The following is a 25,962-nucleotide window of genomic DNA, read 5'->3' as shown; positions in this document are numbered from 1 at the left end:
AATGTCCAAATTACCTAACAGCACATCTTTTGGGACTTGTGGGAGGAAACCGGAGCACCCGGAGGAAACCTACGCAGACACGAGGAGACTGCGTGGACTCCGCACTTACAGTGACCCAAGCTGGGAATCGAACCTGATGCGTAGTGGCACCAGTTGGCACTGCGGACCCTTCTCCTGAATCCCCCCCCCCCCCCCCCATGGATCCCTGGCCCTGAAGGTACCCAGCACCGTGGGGTCCTCTGGCCCTGGCACCCATCCCTGCTGGCGCTGCTCATGCCAGCTGTATGCTCTTTGGCAACCCCCCTGTAGGGGCTAATGTGGGTGTTGCCCTTGGGTGGGCCGTATGATGCACTGCCGGCGGATGGCGGCCAGTGGGATGGGAGGCTGGTGGGGGCTGGGGTGCAGGGAGTTGTAGTGTGGAGGCACCCATAAGGCCGGTGTCACTCTGCAGAATTACAGGCCATGGTGGGAAGTCAGTGGGGTGTGCAGCAAGATGACTGCCTTTCAGTGCCTGGACACCTCGATCCCGTGGTGGTGGGGGAGGGGGGTATCACCCTGGCCCCTCTGCTGGCCTCGGGGTCTTCTGTATATTAATATCCCATTGAAGGTAGGAAGCGAAACGTGTTTTTAAATGATTTCAAATTACTTTTGAACTTGGTTTTACTAACACACTTTGCTTTTTTTACAGGGTGGGAAAAGAAGTTGCAGAATGCTGTCTACCATGAGCTTAATGTGTAGGTGTTTTAAAGATGTACTAAGTGTGGTAAAGCTTTGCATATGTTTTGAACAAAGATAACATTTTTAAATTTCTAATTTGTGTTCATGGGCAAAAGAGCAGATGGGAATCAGCTCCAAACTTACAAAAAGCTACTTTTGAGTTGGGAGATGTGTGAAACTAACCTTGACATGACACTTTATTGATGTTTTATCCTTCCCTTCAAAGAAGCCATTGGTGTTGATTCAACATTGCACCTCAGCAAACTATTTGAGAACTGAAACTCAGTTGAGTGGGAAATCCAGCCTTTTTTCAAACTCTGTGAGCGCATGTTTGGATTCCTCAAAATGAATCAATTTACTATTTAAAAAATACAGTAACAATTTGAAGCATTTCAAATAACATTTTTGCATAATATATTATGTTAGTGAAATTAGAAAGCAAAACTATCAATTAAAAACGATAGCAATACTGGATTAAGTATCCTGTGCGCACTACAGTATAGCCTAAGTTTGATTTGTTCGAAACAAACCATGCTTGTGTGCACAATGCAATGTTGGTAGCAGTGCAATTAGGTTACCTACTTCAAACTCAGTGTGATATAAAGTCTGAATCGGTGATATGTCAATTATTTTCTGTTTTTCCCAGCAATTTGAAGAACCCGCACTGGTGGTTAGTTAGTCTCAATTGCAGATGACACAAAACTTGGAAATATTGTGAACTGTGAGGATGAAGACTATATCTTCACGAAGATATAGACAGGCTGATGAATGGCTGAACACATGACAAATGAAATTTAATACAGAGAAGTGTGAAGTGATGCATTTTGACAGGAAGAACCAGGAAAGGCAATATGAAATAAAAGATACAATTCTTAAGAAATCTGGGGACATGTGTGCACAAATTGTTGAAGATGGCAGGACTAGCTGAGAATGTGGCCAAAAAAATTCCTGAGCTCTAACTAGAGCCATAGAGTACAAAAGCAAGGAAGGTATGAGATGAACCTTAATGGAAAAACTAGTTGAACCTCAACTGAAGTATTGTGCACAATTCTGGGAACCACACTCTAAAGAATGTGAAGGCTTTCGAGAATGTGCAGAAATGATCCATGAAAATTCTTCCATGGATGAGGGACTTTAGTTATTGGGATAGACTAGAGAAGCTGTGGTTTTTCTCCACGGAGATGGGGAGTTTGAAAGGTTTTCAACATCATTGAGCAGGGATTAAACATAGATTCTTTGGAAAGATCATACAATATTTACCTGGCATTACTATCTAGATGGGTTTATTGGACATGATAACATATTTGGCAAATCTTTTCTCGTAGCTGGTGTTACTGAATTGGTCTCCAGCTCCATAATTTTATTATTGTACACTAAGCATTTTCCCATAATGTAGGAGAATAATGAAAAAGAAAGATAGATTACCTATTTTGTACAGCATTCATATTTCATATCCACACATATCTTATTCATCCATCCCATTAGACCCTGTAGCTGTATAGATTTATGATTAAAAGATTAATAGCTTTTTTTGATATAGCCTTAAGCTGAAATAAGATTGTGTAGTGGTACAGCTTCTCTGACTTTATACAACATAAGTACAGATTATATTTAACATCACCCTTCTGCAGTGGTTACAATTTGATGTGCATGCTAAACATGTGGGGCTGAATTTTCCTAGAAATCAGAAAAGACCGATAGCGGGTGGGAAAAATAGTGTTGAAGTTGCTGGCAACAATAGCGGCTTTTCCACTATACAATCACACACTTGGGGGAGGGAGGGGGGGGGGGGGGGGGGCGGTTGGGGGGGGGGGGGGGGGGGGGGGGGGGTTGGGGGGGAGGTGGGGGGGTTGGGGGAGAGGTGGGGGGGGGGTGGAGAAACATCAAAAGACGGGTCCCACAACATATTGCTGGTGGGGCAGCCTCTTAGTATCTTGAGGATTGGTCCGCTATTTTTAAAGACACCCCCAACACAAAGGAGTTCATCCTGGTGCACACGCACCACCCCAATCACCTCACCCTGGCAGTGTAAAATCCTGACCATGGTTTCCCAAACACAACATAGACTTTATTCCTGTGGTGTATGGAGGTCACAGACCATTTGAAGAACGGTACAAAATAGTCAAGCTTGATTATTTACTTCATAGTTTTCTGCTATTTTGCCCCTAACCGATACCACTTTTTGATGTATGAAATTATTTACCATTGATATTTTTATACAATTTTTGTTAGCCTGTATCCTAAATTAAAAATTTTGAAGGATAATTTGCAAACATATTATTTGAACTTTTGCTTTTATTGAATTTTTCTGTCTATTTACTTTGTTAGGATTATGTACAGTGTCATTTCTATGGCACTGACATAACTGTTGAACCAATCACAAAATAACAAGGCTGAACAGCATTTCTGGTTTTATTCGTTGCTCGTTTCTTCATTAGCTTTTAGATTGCACTTTTCCCTTGATTGGTTGGCTGAGATGGAAACTTGCAACATGCTGACTAATATGGGTTAAATATAGTAGAGTATAGGATGACATTGTGATTATACATGGACATGAAGTGGTGTTCTCCAAAGCCATCTCTGTTAAGTGGGTTAAACAGCTGGCTTGTAATACAGAACAATGCCAGCAGCGCGGGTTCAATTCCGTACCAGCCTCCCCGAACAGGCGCCGGAATGTGGCGACCAGGGGCTTTTCACAGTAACTTCATTGAAGCCTACTCGTGACAATAAGCATTATCATTGTTATTATTCATGATTTTTGCATTTTAATCATGGCCTGAATTTTTTATCCACCGGGCGCGCACACTCGGTTGGCCTGGAAGTGGGCGCAATACGAGCTTCTGGCCGTGGTTGGCCGTAGAACGTGATTTTATGCTTGCTGACCAATTAACAGGGAGCCAGTGTGAAATGCGTGCTGAGAAATGCTAAGTCCTCCCAGGGAGGATGGGAAGAAGGCATGCACTAAGAACAGGGAGGGTACGGGCTGATGCTTTTAATGAGCTCCCTCAGGGGGGGACAACCGCTGCGGAGCTGTCTCAGGGAGTTGTGTCTAGGCAGCACATTCAAATGCAAATCTTATCCCCAGACATCTTAAAAATGTTTATTTCAGTCTTGACAGTCCACCCTGCCCTGGATCGTGGTTGAAGCTGAAACATAAAGCTAGTCTGCCCATCCGCCAACCGCAACAGCAGGTGGGCCACGTAAAATTGTGTTCAATTGACCCCTTAATGGGTTAAATTGCCTGCTTGATTGTTGGCAGGTGCGCTTCTAAAACTAATGCATGTCCGCCGACCGAAATATTACGCAAATGCGTGTTGACGTCAGGACAAGCATTTCAAGCGGAAGCATGCAAAAGATATTGGGCATGCGCTCGCCTGCGCAACATAAAATTCTGGCCAATTATTATAACTCCTGAGACTGTTATTACTTAATTGTTTCAAATGATGACACTGATTCCTGCTCTAATTCTATGTCTTTTCCATGTGCAGCCTTCCCCAACCTGGTCATCCAGCTGCTCCAGCTGATCATACTAAGGAGGGATTGATGTACATGAGACGCGCACAGGTTAGTACAAACTTGGTAGAGCATCCCAACTGATGTCAAATAGCAACTAGGAACATCTTCTAGGTTTTAATATACTGTAGAAATTAATTAAGTTGGATGGCTTTAAGCTACTGATTTAGAAATGAACATACTTAATAATAAAACCTGTCTTCTATGCTCAGGGACCACCTGAGCATACTTCCACGTTTTTCTCCACTGTAGACCCAAATCAATTTTACTTGCACATTGCCATGCAGTATTACATTGGATTGGAATTCAGCATGTGAATTTTTCATTTGGGAGACTTGGATGTTCCCACCGGGACTGAATAATGTGTGATTTGCTGGCGAGAAATGGAAATAATTCCTGGGTGAGTGTGCAGTGCACCGCTGGGGCTGCAATTAGTGCTAAAGAGCCTGACAGCTGGAGCTGGCATCTGGAGTGCTTTTAAGCACTCCACTTACCACACACTCATTGCGGCAATGAAGGTGGCTTAGAGAAGACCTGCTCCTCCCAATATAGGGACTCAAGGTAAACTGACTGCTCCATGCCAGTGAGGAGAGGAAGGACACCCTTTTCCCTAGGATGGACTGCACACTCAAGCACACCTTCCTGAATAGCGCCTGGGAGGTGGTGACAGAGTCAGTCAGTGCTGCCAACCTCACCAGGAGGAGACAGCTGGTGATCCGGAGGGGTGGGGGTCACTGATCAGGCCTCTGCCCTGAGAGAGGCAGAGAACCAGGAAGGGCTCCAAAGGCCATGGTGCACGTGTCCTTTGTTTGAGTTGAGCTCTGCTAATACTCTGCTTCCTCTGCAGTGGAGCAGTGCTTCTAAGGAGTGCCAACACCTGGTGGGCCCATGATTGAGATAGGCCACACCCATCCCCTTGTTGAAAACGCTGGGGTATGAGGGTGTCCAGAGGGCGGCCTAGGCTTTCTGAGCAGTGTGGGCAGCCAGGAGCCTGTAAGTAGCACCAGAGGAGTGCGTTTAAAAAGTAGCACCAGAGGAGTGCCACATACTGCAGCAATGGCGATCTGATCCAGACCACCCCGATCCCGAAAGGGACACCCTGAGTCCACAGACTTGTCACCAAGTCGTTCGCCGTGACTGCCCCCGGTCCCGACAGCCACCCCCAGCAAGCCCAACAATTCTTGAAGCTTTATGACTTTTTTTTAACCTCCCATTCCCCCTCCGCAGCCATGTCATCTAATCCCCGCTTGTAAATACTTGCACTAATTCACGTCCACAAGACTTTTGTCTATGAGGTGTGGAGCGTTACGGAAGGGTGGAGCATGAAGTGTCCAAGTCGTTAATGATATTACAATCGATGTTTCTGTGTTAGTATTCCCTAATAGCTAATTTATTCATCATCTGTAACCAACTGAGAGAAAACAAATTATAAAACAAATTATAAAGATGTGAAACAATACTGATGTTAACAATGCAATATTGTTTTAAATGTTAAATAAGTAAAGATTTATCGGGATTCATAAAGCTGGATGTAGTGTATGCATATGCAACTCTGTAATGTTTGTGAACATGTCTTCTAAGATTTTGCTTTTTTTGCAGGTAAACTGGGAAAAACGCGTTCTGAAAAGTTTAAATAGTATGTGTGCTGAGCTAGCTGTCCCTTTAGCCAAAAAGGTTGGAACAACCAGATTGCATTACTCTTTAAAATTAACTTTTATGCTTAAATGAAATACTGAAACATAAAGATTGAAGCCACTGAATAATAGTTTATTCAAACCATATTTTTTCTCCATACAGAGGTCAACAGATGAGCAGAAGGAACTTTTGAACAAATGGAATGAGATGGGGACTGATGAACCAGGTAAAGGGAGTTGGTTAACTCAGTTGCCTGGACGGCCTGTTTGTGATGTGGAGCAGTGCCAGTGTGGGTTCAATTCCTGTACCAGCTGAGGTTATTCATGAAGGCCTGCCTTCTCAACCTTGCCCTTCGTCTGAGGTGTTAACCTCAGGTTAAATAATCACCAGTCAGCTCTCTCTCAGGTGGCATGGTGGTACAGTGGTTTGCACTGCTGCCTCACAGCACCTGGGATCCTGCTTCACTTCTGACCTTGGGTGACTGTCTGTGTGCAGTTTGCAGTTTCTCCCCATGTCTGTGTGGGTTTCCTCCGGGTGCTCCAGTTTCCTCCAACAGTCCAAAGATGTGCAGGTTAGGTGGATTGGCCATACTAAAATTGCCCCTTAATGTCTAAAAGGTTAGGTGGGGTTATGGGGATAGAGCAATGGAGAGAGCCTAGGTGGGGTCCACTTTCAGATGGTCAGTGCAGACTCAATGGGTTAAAGAACCCCTACAGTGCAGAAGGAGGTTATATGATTCTATGATTTTTTTGACAGATGTTAGTTTAAGACCCTCCTTTAAACACAGCTCTAATTCTTCCTCATATGTCTTGAACTTGGTGTCCACATTTAGTTGATCATGCCTCTGTCAAGCATATTCAGATGTTTCTCCATGTTGCAATTTATTGTTGAGTGCTTCATATACTGATAAACTGAAGTTGTCCTTTAAATGATTAATGTAAGATTAATTTAAAGGAATTGGAGCAAACATTTCAAATTTCAAGAAACCACAAATCCATATTGAGTTCTGTGTAGTTGATGCAATGTTAGATTGTTTCTTTCCTTTACATGCTGTGTGCAGTGTGAAAACTGCTATCAAAGCTGCTTCTAGAGCACATCGTCCTGTTATTCTGTAGAGTTGTCTATATTAGTAGGAATACAATTTAAATTCTGCAGTCTGAGGGAATTGCTCATACTGTTGTTAACTCTCATGAGAAGTGTTCTGATATTATTCCTCTCCCCAGTTAATTGATTTTTTTATGACCAGATGAGTGTCTATTGCTTTTTTGAAACCACTGGAACAAAATTCTTGGGCACAATTTTTTCCTAGATTTGAGCCACTTCCGACCGGTCTATGCTCCTAAAGATTTCCTAGAGGTAAGATTTCCTACCTGATCTGACAATTATCCACAGTCAAAAAATCAGAATTGTGGACTGGTTTGTTATTTTAAGTGTGACATCATTAATTTCTGCATGATTGCTTTTTCAATGTTTGATCTAAAACTTTAGCAAATAAAATTGGTGTTATCAGGAAAGAAATTTAATTATTTGCTTTTTGATGTATCTTTGTCAAATTGTTAGCCAACTGTGGTAGTGAATAAGTAAGAAACACTTGTGATAGTCTGCAACTGACTGAAATTCTATAACACTTCTGATGCTGTCCAGCAGCGGGAGGTTTCAAGAAATGGATGCTGGGTGGCAGGTATATAATAGTGACAACTGCGGTGTGGAAAACTGCTCATATGCTGGAGGATGGAGTGGAAGCCCAGTTCCTGTTCCGTGACAGGGGTTAACAGTGATGTAACTGTGTTTCCCCATCAGATAGAGTGGCTGCGAGAAGGTGGCTCCTAGTATGGAAGTTTTCCTGTCCTCACCGCCTGAGTGGCAACAACTGATGTCATCCTGTGAGAGAAGGCATTCTGACTGCTGCAGAGATGCAAAGTGTCTTCCTTCACCCTGTTGTGATTGGGGTCACTTGAGGCCTGGATGCATATAGAAATTTTTATCCAACATTTTCTTGGATTTTGCTTTGCTCACTGCTGACCTCAAAGAAAGATGCTCACAAAAATCTAGCCATCCATGTGGATTGGATTTTGTTTATTGTCACGTGTACCAAGGTACAATGAAAAGTATTGTTCTGCGAGCATCTCAACAGATCATTTAAGTACATGAAAAGAAAAGGAAATAAAAGAAAATTCAAGAAAATACATAATAGGGCAACACAAAGTACACAATGTAACTACATAACACCAGCATTGGGTGAAGCATACAGGGGTCTAGTGTTAATGAGGTCAGTCCATAAGAGGGTTGTTTAGGAGTCTGGTAACAGCGGGAAAGAAGCTGTTTTTGAGTCTGTTCGTGCGTGTTATCAGACTTTTGCATCTCCTGCCGATGGAAGAAGTTGGAAGAGTGACAAAGCCGGATGTGAGAGGTCTTTAATTATGCTGCCCGCTTTCCCCAGGCAGCGGGAGCTGTACATGGAGTCAATGGATGGGAGGCAGGTTCGTGTGATGGACTGGGCTGTGTTCACGACTCTCTGAAGTGTCTTACGGTCTTGAGTCGAGAAGTTGCCATACTAGGGTGCGATGTTGCCAGGTAGGATGCTTTCTATAGAAATTTGTAAAAGTTGGTAAGAGTTATTGTGGACATGCCGAATTTCCTTAGTTTCCTGAGGATGTATAGGCGCTGTTGTGCCTTCTTGGTGGTAGCGTCGCCGTGGGTGGACCAGGACAGATCTTTGGAGATGTGTACCCCTAGGAATTTGAAACTGCTAACCATCTCCACCTCAGCCCCATTGATGCTGACAGGGATGTGTACAGTACTTTGCTTTCTGAAGTCAGTGACCAGCTCTTTAGTTTTGCTGGCGTTGAGGGTAGATTGTTGTCGCTGCACCACTCCACTAGGTTCTCAATCTCCCTCCTGTATTCTGACTCGTCATTATTCGAGATCCGGCCCACAATGGTCGTATCGTCAGCAAACTTGCAGATGGAGTTGGAAGAAAATTTTGCCACACAGTCGTATGTGCACAGCGAGTATAGTAGGGGGCTAAGTACGCAGCCTTGCAGGGCCCCGGTATAGGGGACTATTGTGGAGGAGGTGTTGTTGTTTATTCTTACTAATTGTGGTCTGTGGGTTAGAAAGTCGAGGATCCAGTTGCAGAGTGAGGAGCCAAGTCCTAGATTTTGGAGCTTTGATATGAGTTTGGCTGGGATTATGGTGTTGAATGGGGAGCTGTAGTCAATAAATACGAGTCTGATGTAGGAGTCCTTCTTGTCAAGATGCTCTCGGGATCAGTGTAGGGCCAGGGAGATGGCATCTGCTGTAGACCGGTTGCGGAGGGTATGCGAATTGCAGTGGATCATGGCATTCTGGGAGTATGGAGGTGATGCGCTTCATAACCACCGCTTCATGTGGCATGGATTTCTACTTCCTTGTCTCGATTTGAATCTGGTGCCGAGTCAAAGGGATTTCCAGGTTTCCGTTGGAGAAGTTGGATCACTGACAGCAATTCCTGGATTTCCACAATGAGCTGCACCTGGATAGACTCCAGAAGTTGTTGTTAGTTTCTGAGGATCAATGAAGGTGAATATTAGAACATAAGAACTAGGAGCAGGAGTAGGCCATCTGGCCCCTCGAGCCTGCTCCGCCATTCAATGAGATCATGGCTGATCTTTTGTGGACTCAGCTCCACTTTCCGGCCCGAACACCATAACCCTTAATCCCTTTATTCTTACTGCAAGATCTGGGCCATTATATCCTTAGCTCCCTTATAAAGGGGCCAAATGTAGAATGGTTCTCTCAGACACCCACCATTTTGACTCCTCCATACCCCAAAGTAACAGTAATGTGGAGGGGGGGGGGTTCACTCACCAACAGTATCAAAAGAAGTTGAAGTTCCTAACTCTAATGAAAACATGTGTGGAATGTATGGTGCCTGCTGGCAGGTTTGAAGGCAAGAGGTCTCATAAAAGGGGCTGGTTTAGCACACTGGGCTAAATCGCTGGCTTTTAAAGCAAACCAGGGCAAACGGCTACAATGAGGGAGAATTCAGAATGTCCAGTTCACCTATTCAGGAATGTGGCACCCGGAGGAAACCCATGCAGACACAAGGGAGAATGTGTAGACTCTGAACAGATGGAAATCGAACGGGGGTTTCTTCCGCTATGAAGCAACAATGCTAACCACTGAACATTACATTAACATACAGTGCAGAAGGAGGCCAATAGGCCCATCAGGTCTGCACTGACCCACTTAAGCCCTCACTTCCACCCTATCCCCATAACCCAATAACCCATCCTGGCCGTTTTTGGTCACTAAGGGCAATTTATCATGGCCAATCCACCTAACCTGCACGTTGTAGCCACCTAAGATGGACACTGGGCTACAAAATGGAGAACTGCTAAGGCTGCAGGGAAAAACAGTCTTAGCAAGGACAAGCAGTTTGCAGGAGACTAATTAGCATTCTGCACGTACAGAAACCAGTTTTTGGCCAGGTGCAGAGTTTCAGCCAAAGGTGTAAATGGCAACAAGATCTACATAGTAATGAGGTGATCCAGATCCAGACCCCGCACAATAGAAACATTTAAGTATGAATGGATACTTTTGAGTAGACGCCCAGACAGAACGGCACCATAGTATCCAACACAAAGAACCATAGGGACAGCCCACCCATCGAGGGACGACCCTCAGATTGGGGGGTTTAGAAGATATCGATTGGGAAAGGCCCAATCGATACATGGCAGGTAAAAGGCCCGCCCCGAAGGGGCACGGACTTCTAGGAACTATAAAAGTAGACCCCGCACATGGTTCGGTCTGCTTTGGCTCCGGCTCTGACTGCTACTTTTGCTCCGGCTCCGCTTTGCTGCTACATCGCATCCTGACTCCAGTTCCATCACCAGCCGTTGAGCCATCAGCCATCGAACTGTAAGTGCCAATACAACGATCGCTACGTGATCCAGACCTTGCTAGATCCTGACAACTTTAAGTACCTGATAGTTGCAGACCAAGAACGGGACGAAGGCCTTGCTCCCTGACCTTGCCTGTTCCTGTCTAGATAAGTATTTTAGTTGTTTAGTATTAGAAGTAAGTTAGTCTCTTTAGCGTATGCATGTGTATTTATTATATTTGTCATAATAAATATCAATCGTTTGGACTTACTAATCGGTGTACAGATTTATTACTTTGAACCTGACCTTGATATACTTGTGAGGTGTCTAAATACGGCACCTGGCGACTCCTGAGCATAATTACATACACAGAGCCATAGTAGTGTTAAGCACACGGCCTTTAAACGGAGGCGTGTTAATACACTCCAGTAAAACGAGCAACAACGTCTTTGGACTGTGGGAGGAAACCGGAGCACCCAGAGGAAACCCACGCAGACACTGGGAGAACGTGGAGACTCCGCACAGACAGTGACTCAGCAGGGAATCGAACCTGGGACCCTGGCGCTGTGAAACCACAGTACTAATCACTTGTGCTGCCCATGATGCTCCAGGATGCTGCACGGGCATCATTGTAACGGTTCTCCGTGTCGGTGTGAGGCCTCGGGGCAGGCATCATTTGCCATGACCGCAGCAAATATCCCTTGTCACCCAGGAGACAACCCTTCACCAGGGGAGCGCCTCGAAGGGGTTGGGCACGTCGAGTGCACCAGGACAAAATGCTCCCTGCACATTGCCTGAGTATCGGGCGCAGCATGCATGCTGTGCAGCCGGTGGTCACCCACCAACTGCACATTCATGAAGTGGAAGATTTTCCTATTGATGAAGGGCACCCCCTCATGCGTCGGTGCCCATAGATGGATCACCCCCTTGGGCCTGGGGAGTGTCAGCGATGGCGGCGAATCCCATTGCCGGGCTAACCTAGTGGGCTGGGCCCACATTGAAGTGTATACAGTCTGCTGCCAGGGGCATATAGAGTATTTGTGACGTTGCGGATGCACCTGTGAACGGATGTCTGCGAGATCCCAGACAGTTCCCCACTCAGTGCTTGGAATGATCCTGTGGCAAAAGTGTTCAGTGAAACTTCCATACTTCAGTGGTTCCAGGTGTGCCATTGTATGTTTGGTCTTCTGTACCTTGCAAAGGAATCCACCAAACTTTTAGACTTGTCCAAACCAGGATCTTTATTGAATCATACATGATAAGATAGCGATCTGTTACAGAACAAGTTATCATGCAGTTTCTTTGTACTCCTCTGGAACAGCACCTAGCACGACTGTTCACCTGTATGCCTTACTACCATCTCCTCTATTCATCTTCTGATGATGGCCGGATGTGTATGTCTCCACTTATGTGGCATCCCTGGTCACATGACCATGGTTTGAAGACCGCATGGTGTGACTGCACCGCCACCTACTGGTTGGAGGTTGCACATTAAGCATCTATGATATTGCTTACAGGCATATCACCACATCCCTCTTCCTCATACAACATTAAGATATGTTCACAAGCAACATTGATCTTTTAACTTTATACAATCATGATATTTGTTGAACAAGGTAAATGAGTTTTAATAGGGTGTCGATAACATGATATGCCTGGCCAGTGTCCGTTTCTTTTCTGCACAGATCATTGGATTTCCCTCATAGGATCACCTCTGTGATCATTTGAGCTGTTGCCAGCATCTTCGGACTGGTTTTCATGCCAGCCTCTTGTTTCTCTTCCTCTTTGATCTGTGCCTTTGGAAGGCCTATGTCCATGACTGCCACACTTGTGTCACTAGTCTCTTTCTTTTGCGCTTCCTGTTTGCTACTTGCAGTTATTTCCGTTGCTGGTTTGTTGGTGGGATGAGCTAGCTCTCCCAGTCTTCTCCTCCTTCTCTTTATTTTGAGAACACGATGATGTATTTTTTTGTGTCTCTTGCTTTTGTGTTTTGGTGTAGCAGCCTCTGGTGTGATGCTGATTGTTGCCGTGTACTAAGAGGCGTGCAGAGTTTCAGGTGTCGCGTCATCTTTGGGTGGTATGACCACGCCCCCTTCTGCGGTCTCATTGACCTGTTGTAGCACCTTGGTTTCTGGTGTCTGAGCTAATTTGGAACTGGGTCTACAGGTGTCGCTCCTTCTTGGCTCGCTGGAGCATCACTCACTGGCTCTTCATCACTTGAGATTATAATGCTCTCTGGTTGTGGTGATCCAGGCACTGGGTCTTCTTGGTCAAACTCACAAATATGTGAGTGGTCTGTGGAACTGCATATTGAGATTGCAATCAGCTCTTCCTCAGGGTCATTCTCAGAGTCGCCTACTACTGCAACATCCAAATCGCTGTCATCACAGTCGTCATCTATGTCTTCCCATTCATTATCAGTGTTGTCGATGGTTTGGGAATGAATTACAGGAACCATTTCAAAGACCATGAATGAGTCACCACGTACCTCTGAGGCCAGTTTCTCCAATATTGGAATGATTCCTTCCGTTTCTGGCTTGGTCAGCAGCTGTTCTCCTGTGGTATCAGCAGCTTCAATTTTTAAATGCGCTATCTCCAAACTCCCGCTCTTCTCAGAGTTCAGCGCGGTCTGGGAGTCCCCTGCGATCACTGCTTCATTTCGTCCAAACCACCTATGTAGCACTTCTTGAGTCTTTTCATTGAGCCCGTCTTTGCTTCTGGGTAAAGATCTGCAAGTGTTTCATACTGGTATTCATCTATCTCATTTTCCTTGCCATCACTTTCTGCATCACCATCAACATCTTCGAGCAGCTGTTCGTAGTAGTCGTCATTGGATTCAACATTGTCTGCAATGATCACTCCTGTAAAATGTAGCATTGCATACGGAATTATTTGTTCATGCAATGGGGCGCCAAGTTCAAAGTCAGCTTTGAGTTTGGCCACCGAACCTTGGCTTAACATTCCATGCTGTGGAAATTCAGTGGGACTGGAGAAATTGATGAACGATTCATTTGGTATAGTTTTCGTCACTGTTCTGAGAGTGCTTCGACCTTTGTGCTTTGGTTACGTTTGGATTGTTCTCGTTACATTCTTGCCCTCCCTCCAGTCGATTTTGCAGCCTGTGCAACTGATGGTTTGTGGTTCAGCAAAGAATGATTTAAGCGGCTGCGAATCCAACTGGCTCTAATTTAAACTCCAGAGTGAAGGACCACGGCTTCCCATGCTCTGTCCATTTAACACTCACATCTTGCTGATGCTTTAATACGGGTTTGTCATGTCCCCGTATCATGCCACTGAACCTATGCATGTTCTTGAAGACTGTTAACCAGAATTGTGGAATGCTCACCGACTGTTCCATCCCCTCGTCTGATTTGTCATCCTCCACCTGGCTCTCTTCCGAATCCTCATAAACCGTGCACACTGTAATCTTGTAGGGATCCAAAGTGTTCATTGACCAGCCATTTTATAGGGCACATAGCCGCTCAACTAGATTCAGGGATTTGCATGATTTCGCTCCTAGGATGGAGTCGATGTCCATGTCTACAATTTGGAAAAGTAGCGTGTGCCTCATGTCTGCCTCTCATAGCACTAGTTAGCAGACACCAAAGGTCTCCATTGTTCTTGTTCCGAAGTCCACTGGCAGCCCTGGCCTTCAGCGAATTTCTGCTGCACGCTCAGCTTTTGCAAGGCAGACCCATTCCCAATGTTGACTGTCACTTTCGGGTCAAAGTTACATCGTGTTGGAGAATTGTCCTGTATCACCATCGATTTCAATGTAGATTGAAAGGTTTCCGGAGCGTTCTTACTAGCTTCAATTTTCCTGACGATTGTGTTTCCATAATTCTTTTTTGGACTCTTCTGATTCCTCGCAGTGATGAGATTGATGAAAAACTGTTCTTTGGTATTTATCTCATCAACTGCATGCATTGCTCGTGCATGGTCCATTGTAGAACGCACAAAACATTGTTTTGCGACTTCCGGTGACTGGGATGTGCTGAGAAGTCGCACATCAGGTGGCTCCCCTCCCATGAACCTGCAAAATAGCTACTTCTCACTGAAAACACGTCTAAAATCTCGACAATTCATTCCCCCCGACCTTAGCAGAACAACAGGGGAAAGAAGGAAAAAGAAAAAAGAAAAGGATACCAGGCAAAAGTCAGTCCAGAGGCCGAGCAGTGAGCAAGAGTGGAAAGAGCCTAGAGCAGAAACGAACGGACGAGCCGACTGGTACGAGGCGGCAAAATCCAAACTTCGCTGGAGCGAGAGGGCCTGACCAGCCAGGCATGAAGCCTTCCCTCACTGGGGTGGCTGGATGGCATTCCTTTCAAGAGCACTGAGGGAGCACAGGAATGAGACAAATACGGACGTTCAAGGGCGTGGTAGACGAAGCTCTGGCGCATATGCAGCTCACCCTGGACAAAGCTGAAAAGAGATTGGAGGCCCAGGAAGCGACGATCACAGACCTGGAAAGGGCTGCAATGGACCAGAGTGACCGGATCCTTGCCCAAGAAAAAGAGGTGGTGAGACTGGTCGCGGCACAGGACAGCTTAAAAGGAAAGGTCGTGGACCGAGAGAACCGGTTGAGACAGCAAAATTTAACGAATTGTGGGTCTGCCGGAGGGGATCGAAGGTAGGGATCCCACAGACTATGTGGCCCAAATGCTGGTCAACCTGAGGGGAAGGGAGACCTTCTCCAACCCACAGAAATAGACAGAGCACACCGGTCGCTCCGTCTAAAGCCAAAGCTGGGGACCAGCCAAGGGAGAGTACAGCAAAAATGCACTGGTACCAAGACCGGGAGAGAATCCTGTGCTGGACCAGACAGTCCAAAAACTGCAGCTGAGAAGGATATAAGATACGGATATACTAGGACATTGGGGCTGACCTGGCCAAGCGCCGGGCCGAGTTCGACAAGGCAAAGGCCGCGCTGCACAAGAGCGGTGTACAATTTGATATGCTGTATGCAGCCAAGCTCTGGATCACATAGCAGGGCAAAGAACACTTTTTTACAGTCCCTGCGGAGGCAGATATGTTTGCCGCGAAGTGTGGGCTGGAAAAGCGGCAACAGGGGAAACGATGAGGAGCCCACGGAAGGAGACTGTAACGCTGCAATGGGCTAACATGGGGGAGGGGAGAGAAAAGAGCCTTATCTTCACTCCCCCCACACAACCTGTACAACCAACATCAAGTCACCACCAAAGAGACCGCTTTACGTGGGAGAATGTGGCATCGTTCTGAAAAGCGAGGATAGCGAAAGAGGGAACGATGAATAGTTTCCAGAAAAGTACATGGTAAGCCAGAGGACAGAGTGGTAAGAATTTCAGAGAGCGGACGAGGAAAGGAAAAACACCGCCACACTAGCGCCGGGACTCATGCGAAAGACAGAGATTGTGGCATGCCCCTAGCAAGGGGACAATGCCAGGTGGGGGGGGGGGGGGGGGGGTGCGGTTTTGGGGGGCTAACAACGGGGACGGGGTGGCAAGCAGAGAGAGAAGCGGGGCAAAGAGGGTCGGGGGAGCGGGCTACGGGAGGGGTGAAGGGGACTAGGGGGCACAGAGAGAAAGAAACAGGCAAGGATAGATTGATAACGGCAGAATGGCCACATCAGGCCACAACTGATGGCTTGGAACAAAATGACGCTGTAAGCAACGAGCTAGAACGGTGCCTGAGCGAAGGGAGATCCCGGAGTACGGGGCATATCCACGTGGCAGATGCACAGTTGGTGGCAATGTTGGATGCCCCCTGGACAGAGGGAAACCCTCCGCGCAGGGACCCGTTCTTATGGGGAGAACAGTGACCGTGGCCATTTTCGACAGCCCCCTAACAAAGGGAAACCCCGGAGTGCAGGGGCACGTCCACCAAGCGAATATGGTTAAACCCACAGGAACGGAGGGACAAAAATCTCCCATTAGGGTGGTCACCTGGAATGTCAGGGGACGTAATGGCCCAGTGAAAAGAGCCAGAGTCTTCGCCCATCTGAGGAATATGAAAGCCGACACAGTCTTCCTCGAAGAGACGCACCTGAGGGAAAAGGACTGACTGCGGGTAAAAAGGGCTCAGTGGGACAGATGTACCATTCCTGCTACGGGATGAGGGTCAAGGGGGTAACCATTCTAATTAATAAGAGGACGATGTTCACAGCGACAAGGACGTTACGGACCCAGGGGGACGTTATGTCATGGTCAGCGGTTCCCTTGACAGGGCACCAGTAGTCCTCGCTAACGTGTACGCTCCCAACTGGACGACATGGAGTTTATAAATGAAATGAAAATCGCTTATTGACACGAGTAGGCTTCAATGAAGTTACTGTGAAAAGCCCCTAGTCGCCACATTCCGGTGCCTGTCCGGGGAGGCTGGTACGGGAATCGAACCGTGCTGCTGGCCTGCTTGGTAAGCCAGCGATTTAGCCTAGTGAGCTAAACCAGCCCCTGGTAAAGAAGACCATGGCAGAAATTCCCAACATAGATACGCACTGACCGATCATGGGGTTGGGGGGGGGTAGACTTTAACTGCGTACAGGACCCATGGGTGGACAGGTCGAAGCCCAAAACGGAAGCACCTCTAGCATGGCGAAGGAGCTGGGCCTTTTTATGGAGCAGGTGGGGGTGGTAGACCCATGGCGATTCACCCACCCAGAGGAAAAAAGCATTCTCCATCTTCTCCCAGTCCATAATGAATACTCAAGGATCAACTTCTTTGTAGTGGGGAAATCGGTGCTTCCGGGGTTGATTAGGGCGGAATACTCCGCAATCGTAATCTCCGACCATGCTCCACATTACATGGTTGTGAGGTTGGAGTCAGGCAGTGCCCAATGCCCCACATGGAGGTTGGACACAGCCTTACTGGCTGACTGGGCCTTCTGCGAGAAAATATCACAGGCCACAGACGAATATAAGTAACAACCAGAACGGGAAGGTTTCACCCTCCATGTTCTGGGAGGTGCTAAAGGCTGTGATCAGAGGAGAAATTATTGCTTTTAAAGCACGAAGAGACAGGGAGGAGAGGGCAGCTGGGCAGCAGCTAGTTGACTCCATACTGGAGGGAGACTGGCGATAATCTTGAGGGCTGACTGTAGAGCTCCTGGTGGAGAGGAAAAAGCCACAGATGGACTTTGACCTGCTTTCCACGACGAGAGCGTTGCACCAACTCCACCAGGCATGGGGAACCCTATATGAGCACGGAGACGAGGCCAGCTGCCTGTTGGCACATCAGCTGAGAAAGCGGGCAGCCACAAGGGAGATCGCACAAATTAGAGATAGCAGAGGCATACTAGAAACGGACCCAGACAAGGTCAACAAAGCCTTTGAGGCGTTCTACCAGCTGCTGTACACTTTGGAGCCCCCATCAGGGGACTCGTGGTTGAAGCAATTCCTTGATGGACTGGACATGCCATTTGAGGGGGAGGATAGGAAACAGGGCCTAGAAGCACCGCTAGAACTGGGAGAGGTGATGGAGAGCATTAGCTCCATGCAGGGAGGGAAGACACCAGGACCGGATGGTTTCCCGGTGACAAAATATTTGCGGCAGCACTGGCCCCGCACCTGCAGTAGATGTTCACAGACTCATTGGTGAGGGGCACACTGCCAACCACACTGACAAAAGCCTAATCTCGCTAATACCTAAAAAAGACAAAACCCCAACAGAGTGCTGTTCCTATAGACCCATCTCGCTACTAAACGTAGAATCCAAAGTATTGGTCAAGATCCTATCCAAAAGGCTGGAAGACTGCGTACCGGAGGTGGTCGCAGAAGAGCAAACGGGCTTTGCAAGGGTAGACAGCTAACATCGAACACCAGGCGCCTGCTGAACGTGATCGTGACCCCCATCTGGGGAGAGAACACCTGAGGTGATCGCCTCCTTGGATGCAGAAATAGCATTCGACAGAGTCGAATGGAAGTACCTCATAGAGGTACTGGAGTGAACCAGGCTCGGTACAGGATTCACCGCCTGGGTGAATATAAAAACCTTCACCAACTGGCGAGTGTACGGCCAAATACCACCAGCTCTAAGTACTTCCAGCTGCACAGGGACACGAGGCAGGGATGCCCATTATCCCTGCTGCAGTTCGCCCTAGCGATCGAACCACTAGCGATCTCGCTCAAAATAGCAAATAACTGGAAGGGCATCCGAAGAGGAGGCAGAGAACATAGATTCTCGTTCTATGCGGGTGACCTGCTGCTCTACATCTCAGACCCACAAAGCAGCATGGAAAGAATCAAAGAGTTTGGAGCCTTCTTGGCCTACAAACCTACATGAGCAAAAGCGAGATCTACCTGGTAAAACTGCAAGGGGGAGGGGCAGAGCTGGTGGGGCTGCCATTTAAACAGGCCTGGCACAAATTCCATTTCCTGGGGATCTAAATCGCCCACAAATGGAACCTGACCAGTCTGACAGTGGTAGTAAAAAAGGACCATCCCGATCTACATCCCCAAGGCCTTTGTGAACGGGACTGGTTTAGCACAGGGCTAATTAACTGGCTTTTAAAGCAGACCAAGGCAGGCCAGCAGCGTGGTTCAATTCTCGTACCAGCCCCCCTGAACAGGCGCCAGAATGTGGCGAGTGGGCGCTTTTCACAGTAACTTCATTTGAAGCCTACTTATGACTATAAGCGATTTTCATTTCAACTCACTGGACAAACTAATTATGGCGTTCATGTGAGGGGGGGGGGGGGGGGGGGGAATGCAAGGACCCACAAGAAGGTCCGACAGAAAACAAAATCCATGGGGGGGAATTAGCCCCCCCAAACCTGCAGTCTTACCACTGGGCAGCGACAGCAGAAAGAATAAAGGGATTGATAAAGGAGCCAGAAGCTAAGTGGGTGCTCACAGAGGAGGATTCCTACAAGGGGATCTCCTTCCCGTCACTAGCCACGGCGGCACTCCCATCCCCACCCAAGAAGTACTCAACAGCCCAGTGGTGGTGGCAACAGTCTAGTCGTCGAACCAACTGTGACAACATTTCGGCCTAACCGAAATGTCTGATAGGCTCTCCATCTGCAACAACCACAGGTTTGCACCTGCGCTCACAGGAGTCTCCTTCAAAAGGTGGAAGCAGGACAGAGCGGACACTGGCAGTTAGGGATCTGTACACAGACGGTAGGGTGACAACATTGGATGAACTGACGGAAAAATTCCAACTAACAGGTGGCAACAAATTTGGGTATCTGCAGCTCAACAGCTTCCTACGAAAAAAATCAAGGACATACCCACGACCACCGTGACAGTCAATACTAGGCAAAGGGAACTAGTGACTTATACGGACGACTGATCAAGAGGGCCTATGCCAAACTGGACGCGACAAGGAAGAAGTGGGAGGAGGACCTGGGGTTTGAAATAGGGTGGGAACTCTGGAACGCAGCACTGCACAGGGTCAACTCCACCTCCGCATGCGCAAGGCTGAGCCTAACGCAACAAAAAGTGGTACCTAAAGCCCACTTGACCAGAACCCGAATGAGCAGGTTCTTTCCGGAGGTGGAGGACAGATGTGAACGGTGCCAAGGAGGCCTGGCCAACCATGTCCATATGTTCTAGTCTTGCCCCAGACTTGCTGGGTACTGGACAGCCTTCTTCGAGGCAATGTCCAAAGTGGTGGGGTTGAGGGTGGAGCCTCGGGGTATCAGAACAGCCAGATCTCTTCATGGGGAGGAGGACCAACGCCCTTTCCTTTGTCTCCCTGATCGCCCACCGTAGAATCCTGCTCAGCTGGCGGTCAGCAGCACCGCCTAAAGCTGCAGACTGGCTGTCCAACTTGTCCGAATTTCGGGTGTTCTAGGACCTATTTGTGGCCAACAACTAGGTAGCCAAAGATAAAGAGAGAGTAGCCAAGACAGAAAAGGGAAGAATTGGGTGGGGTGGGGGTCCGGAGAAATAGAAAAGCGCAAACAAATCCAACAGGAGAACCAGGAGGAGTGTGTGGGGGGGGGGGGGGACTGCAGGAACAACTTTGATGCGAGCCAGAAGGGAGGGGAATACAGATGGGGAATGAGACACGGGACCACAACAGCCACGGCGAAAGTGGCAAGGAAAAGACAAAGGAGCGAAAAAAAGAAATGGCGAAAACCCATGTAAATAGCAATTGCGATGTTAATAACGTTCAGGGTACCGCATTAGTGCTGGCGTGCAAAATTCTCATTGTTCTGTGTGTATTTATACTTTGTTATGTAAACCAAATCCAATAAAAACATGAAAAAAAACATTGTTTTGCAAAATGCCCAATATGGCTGCACCTGGAGCAAATTTTTCCATTGCCGTGGGGCATGTTGAGTGCCACACTTTTGGCACAAGATGGTGGTGGCGGCTTCTTTCGGCCGCTTAAAATGGTCCCCGTACTGAGACCATGTTTCTTCATGACTTACGTCACTGCACTAATGGTGGTGGCTTCTTCCGAGTTGGCGCCATATTTGTGCGAGCAGAGTGCTATTCTCTGAGCAGCTATCTCATTTGCCTGGCAAATCTTAACTGCATGTTCTATCACCAAATCTTTCTCCCGTAATAACCTTTCCTGAAGCTTATCATTAATTACACCAAAGACAATTTGATTGTGGATCAATGTAGATTTCAGGTTGCTGAGGTTGCATGACTGGACCTTCAGCCTCAATTCAGTGTCAATACTCAAATTATTTGCCACGTTTTTGGGTATGCGTGTGGAACATGTATCGCTCAAACATGTCATTCTTTTTAGGGGAACAATGTTTATCAAAGTGCCTCACGACTTCATCATAATTCTTGCAATCCTTCTCATTATCAAACACAAACAAGTTATACAGTAAAGCGCTTGTGGACCTGCGACCGTTAGCAGCAACAAGATTCGCCTTTCACCAGGCTGGGCCTGTAGGCCTAGGGCCGAAACATAGAGTGTTTGATCTGCTTCTTGAATAGCCGCCAGTTTTCATCTACATTACCAGATATCTGAAGCTGGTGGGTGGCTCTCAGTTTGTCCATCTCGAGCTTCAGCATTCTGTAGAGCGTTGAGGTGCCTCAGGTTGGAGTTCACCTGATCGATCTGCCCGCCGAAAGCCTAACTTTGTCACTGAAATCGTTATCTTGAAATCTTCAGCACTCTTGGTACCATGTTGTGTTTGGGCCTCTATACCTTGCTAAGGAATCCAACAAACACGTTGACTTGTCCAAACCAGGATCTTTATTTACATATGTTTACATAGAATTTACAGTGCAGAAGGGGGCCATTTGGCCCATCGAGTCTGCACCGGCTCTTGGAAAGAGCACCCTACCCCCTATCCAAGGTCAACACCTCCACCCTATCCCCATTACCCAGTAACCCCACCCAACACTAAGGGCAATTTTGGACACCAAGGGCAATTTATCATGGCCAATCCACCTAACCCGCACATCTTTGGACTGTGGGAGGAAACCGGAGCACCCGGAGGAAACCCACGCACACACGGGGAGGATGTGCAGACTCCGCACAGACAGTGACCCAAGCCGGAATCGAACCTGGGACCCTGGAGCTGTGAAGCGATTGTGCTATCCACAAGGCTACCGTGCTGCCCGTCACGGTTATTGAACCGTGATTATTGAATCACACGTGGCAAGATAGCAGTCTGTTACAGAGCAAGTTATCATGGAGTTTCTTTGTACTCCTCTGAAACTGCACCCAGCACGGCTTCACCTGTATGTCTAACTATTATCTCCTCTATTCATCTTCTGATGATGGCCGGATGTGACTCCACTTATATGGGAGTCCCTGGTCACATGACCAGGGTCTGGCGACCGCATGGTATGGCTGCACCGCCACTTACTGGTTGGAGATCACACACCAACGATCTATGATATTGCTCACAGGCATATCACCACAGCCATCACCTGGCACAGATGCCGCAAGGTCTCCCTGGTTAGCCGAAGGCTTTGGCCATATGGCCGGTTTGTCAGGTCCTCAAAGGACAGACGTCGACTGTATATGCATGGCCTGATGCGTCACCTCCTTCACATTTCTTCCTCGGTCTGTTGGACAGCCAGCTGGCCCCCTGCTCCTCGGGGCAGGCCCCTATTGTGCAGGGTCCTCCCCGAGTAACTCCAGCCTGCAGCCTCAGTGCATCCGAAGGGGCTTATGCAGCCAGGCAAAGGCGACCATTGCTGGCAGAATACCACATTCTCTGCAGGGGGAAAAGTACAGTCATGTTAGCATTGTGAGTACTCACATGCCCATCCAGGTCCAACAGGCTACACAATGGCCTTGAGTTGCACCGCAACCACTTCAGCATCCGCATGATCCCCCCCTCGCAATCCCTCCCCCCATTCGTCGGCCATTCTTCCCGACACTTTGCCTTTCACACCGCACTCCTGGCCCCATTGGTGCCTGGCACAAGGGAGCCTCCTACCCCACCACAATCCCTGCCTGCCGAGATACTGGTGGTTGGCGCGATCCAAGCCAGCGATATGCTCTGCGGATGCTGTCCTGCATCCTCCTGTGGTGTCTGCTGTGGGTGTTCTCCTTGGTGGGCTGTGTGACACCCTGCCAGCAATGTGGCACCAGGCTGTGTGCCACGACCACCTCCATGTTGGTGGCATGAGGGAGGGCAGGACCCACGGATGTGGCTGGGCGGGAGGGAGTGGGCACCTGTTGGGGCCGCAGCTATAGTGTGCTGTGGGCCCGGTGTGTGGCGCACAGGTTGAGCCATCCTGACCACAGGGACATGAGTGCAGTGAGCAGGCTGAGCCTGGAGACAGCATTTGGTCCTGTGGAGTGGGCTAGCTGATAGTATCACTGGTGGGGCCTCTGCCCTGAGACAGGCAATGGGCCAGGGAGGATGCCAAGGGCCACCGTCCATGTGTCCGCTGTCCGGGGTGCACTTTGTTCGTACCCTGCTTCCTCTGCAGTGGGGCAGCGCTTCTGATAAATGAGCTGGGGAGTGCCAGCAACTGGTGGCCCACTGGGTCCACATAGCTACACCCATCCTGTTGATGGGTCAGCTTAGGTCTGGAAGTTCCTAGGGGGTTAGCCTGGGGGGGGGGGAGTGGGAACGGGAATGACGCCCTGGATCCACGGACCTTCCCCAGGTCGTCCCCCACTACTCCCTGTCAGCCAACGGCACAACTATCAACACAGGTGGCAGAGGATCATGGAGGCCTGGAGATCACTGCGCCAAACCCAGTAATAATATTTTAATGCATGCAAATGCAGGTTTTGCATGTTGATGCTGACACGGGGCGTGGAGCCTGATGCTGTGTTCAATTGCTATTTGCGCTTCCGGAGTTCTGAAGCGAAGAATCCAGCCCATTATCTTACACTTCTCTTATTGTCAAAGAAAGCAAAGTCTAAATTTCTTTTTGATGTATTTAGTCAATTTTTCAATAAACCATTTTTACGAGAAGATTTCTTTTCAGAAGCTCCCTCTGATCTTGAATAATTGTAGCTCGTAAGCAAGTTTTATGTTAATTTCTCACTCTTCTATTTTCATGCCGCAAGAAGCAGTTCTTGGAAGAAAATAAATACAAGTATAGAATGTATATGTCCCTACATACCTACATATATAGTACTAAAGCTGTGAGGTTTTTTTTATCCCTAAGTCATCATTGGTCTTTCAGGTATTAATTAACCTTCGCAATCCAAATTATGATGGTGGTGATCCAAGTGGCCTGCGTGGCAGCTGGGGTTTAATCAACATCCCTTTGCCAGTAAAAGACCTTTCTGAGCTGGTAAGTGGAATTTTACCTGAAAAGATTACTTGCAAATTTTTTTTTAGCAATTTCTACTTTGCCAGTACGAAAAGAAAATTGAAAAAATTATTTTGCCAATTTTGGTCCACCAATGAAAAACCGAGGTTAAAGACGATGGAAGTGGAAAATACCCTAATGTCAAGGAATTTTGCAAGAAGTCAAGATTTTTCCAACTCTTTCCTACTCACTCCAACTCCACATTTGCAGCATTTGTGAGGATTATTCCTTCAGTTCACTTTATCAATTTCCAGGAGTAAAACTCTGATGTATTTATAAAGTATGATAGAAAGACACCAGACCCCAATGTCACACATTGTAGGATGCTATAGGTAGTCAGATAGGAAATGACTGATTCTTTGATGCAATCTTTCGAATATCATTGGATATTAAATTGTGGGTGAGGACTAGCAGGTTGCCAATGCAACTAAACCAGCCTGTTCAAAAAGGGATAAACCAGCCAACCAAAAGGACCTAGCTTGGAACCATAAAAACACAGCTGTGTCTAACGAATGCAAAGTTGAAATGACAGTGTAATATTACAAAGGGAATGCAGTTGATATTTTGTAAAGGATTTTTATAAAGCAATTTTGACAACATGCTACTGTGGAAGGGTTGTAGGTACATGTATTACAGAGACTGAGATAGCATGGCTAAGATGTTGATTAAAGGACTGAAAACAGAGAGTAGGGATAAATAAATTTTTATTTTGAACTGAAGCGATGGAAACAGTGGTGGCTCTTGGGTCAGTGTTCAAACTCTGACCTAAATAATTAATTATATATAGAAATATAATATTAACTATAGGGCCATTATTAAATTTTGATGGCACAAAAAATAAGAAACATGATTAACTGTGACCTTGGGTGGCAGTTTATAAGGACTCTTAAAGCTAGTTTTGCTTGCAGATTTTAAAAACGAAGCATTAGATTTTCTATTGATTTCTGTTCGCAATTTCTGGACAGAATTGGCAAATAGTTTAAAAGATCGGGGAAACATTAAGTGAACATAGGTTACTTGTATGTTTTCTGTGATTTTTTACATTGGTTAATGATTGAACTCATTTGGGTCAGGCCCTGCTGACAAAACTGGTCACCCCCTATCTCCAAATTGAACTGCCAAATTCCACCTATTATGCTAGTTTGGGAAGGTTCTTCAAATGATGCACATTTCTTAGGCGCAGCGGTACTGGTTATAATAATGTAAGATTTTTTAACATCAAAAAATATTTGTTTCCTAAGAAACTCAATTAAACAATTAACTAAAACAGCATTTTTTAAAGTAATCTTCAATAATTTTAAATCAGGTTATTCACAGGCGGAAGACTGGACATCCTTAGTAAAAATGATCATTTTTGTTGATTAAATCTTTTTCCAGTTACTTTTATAAATTTTCACAAGGCTATCACTATTCAGCATAGAAAAGAATATATTTTAATGGAAAGGGGGAAAGGCCTGTTGGCTTGCATAAGATCCAAGGTTTGTGATTATGGAAATGTATATTACTGAAAACTTAAATTGTAACTTAATGAGTACAATTTTGAACACATTTTCGAGCAA

At 46.9% G+C, this 25,962-nt stretch overlaps 1 protein-coding gene across 1 annotated transcript in view; it reads left to right on the top strand.

Moving 5' to 3' along the window:
• Positions 1-25,962, top strand: part of tbc1d19 (TBC1 domain family, member 19) — a 168,783-nt gene that overhangs the window by 45,279 nt on the left and 97,542 nt on the right. Inside the window, exons 3-8 of the mRNA XM_038791449.1 lie at positions 689-734; positions 4,206-4,281; positions 5,830-5,904; positions 6,028-6,091; positions 7,175-7,221; positions 24,275-24,385. Coding sequence (XP_038647377.1) covers positions 689-734; positions 4,206-4,281; positions 5,830-5,904; positions 6,028-6,091; positions 7,175-7,221; positions 24,275-24,385 — 419 coding nt within the window. The remainder of the gene's footprint in view (positions 1-688; positions 735-4,205; positions 4,282-5,829; positions 5,905-6,027; positions 6,092-7,174; positions 7,222-24,274; positions 24,386-25,962) is intronic.

This window comes from Scyliorhinus canicula, chromosome 3 (genome assembly GCF_902713615.1).
Source record: "Scyliorhinus canicula chromosome 3, sScyCan1.1, whole genome shotgun sequence".
NCBI classification, from domain to species: Eukaryota; Metazoa; Chordata; class Chondrichthyes; order Carcharhiniformes; family Scyliorhinidae; genus Scyliorhinus; species Scyliorhinus canicula.
The sequence above is the reverse complement of the archived record's forward strand: the minus strand, read 5'-3'. Positions and strand labels throughout refer to the sequence as shown.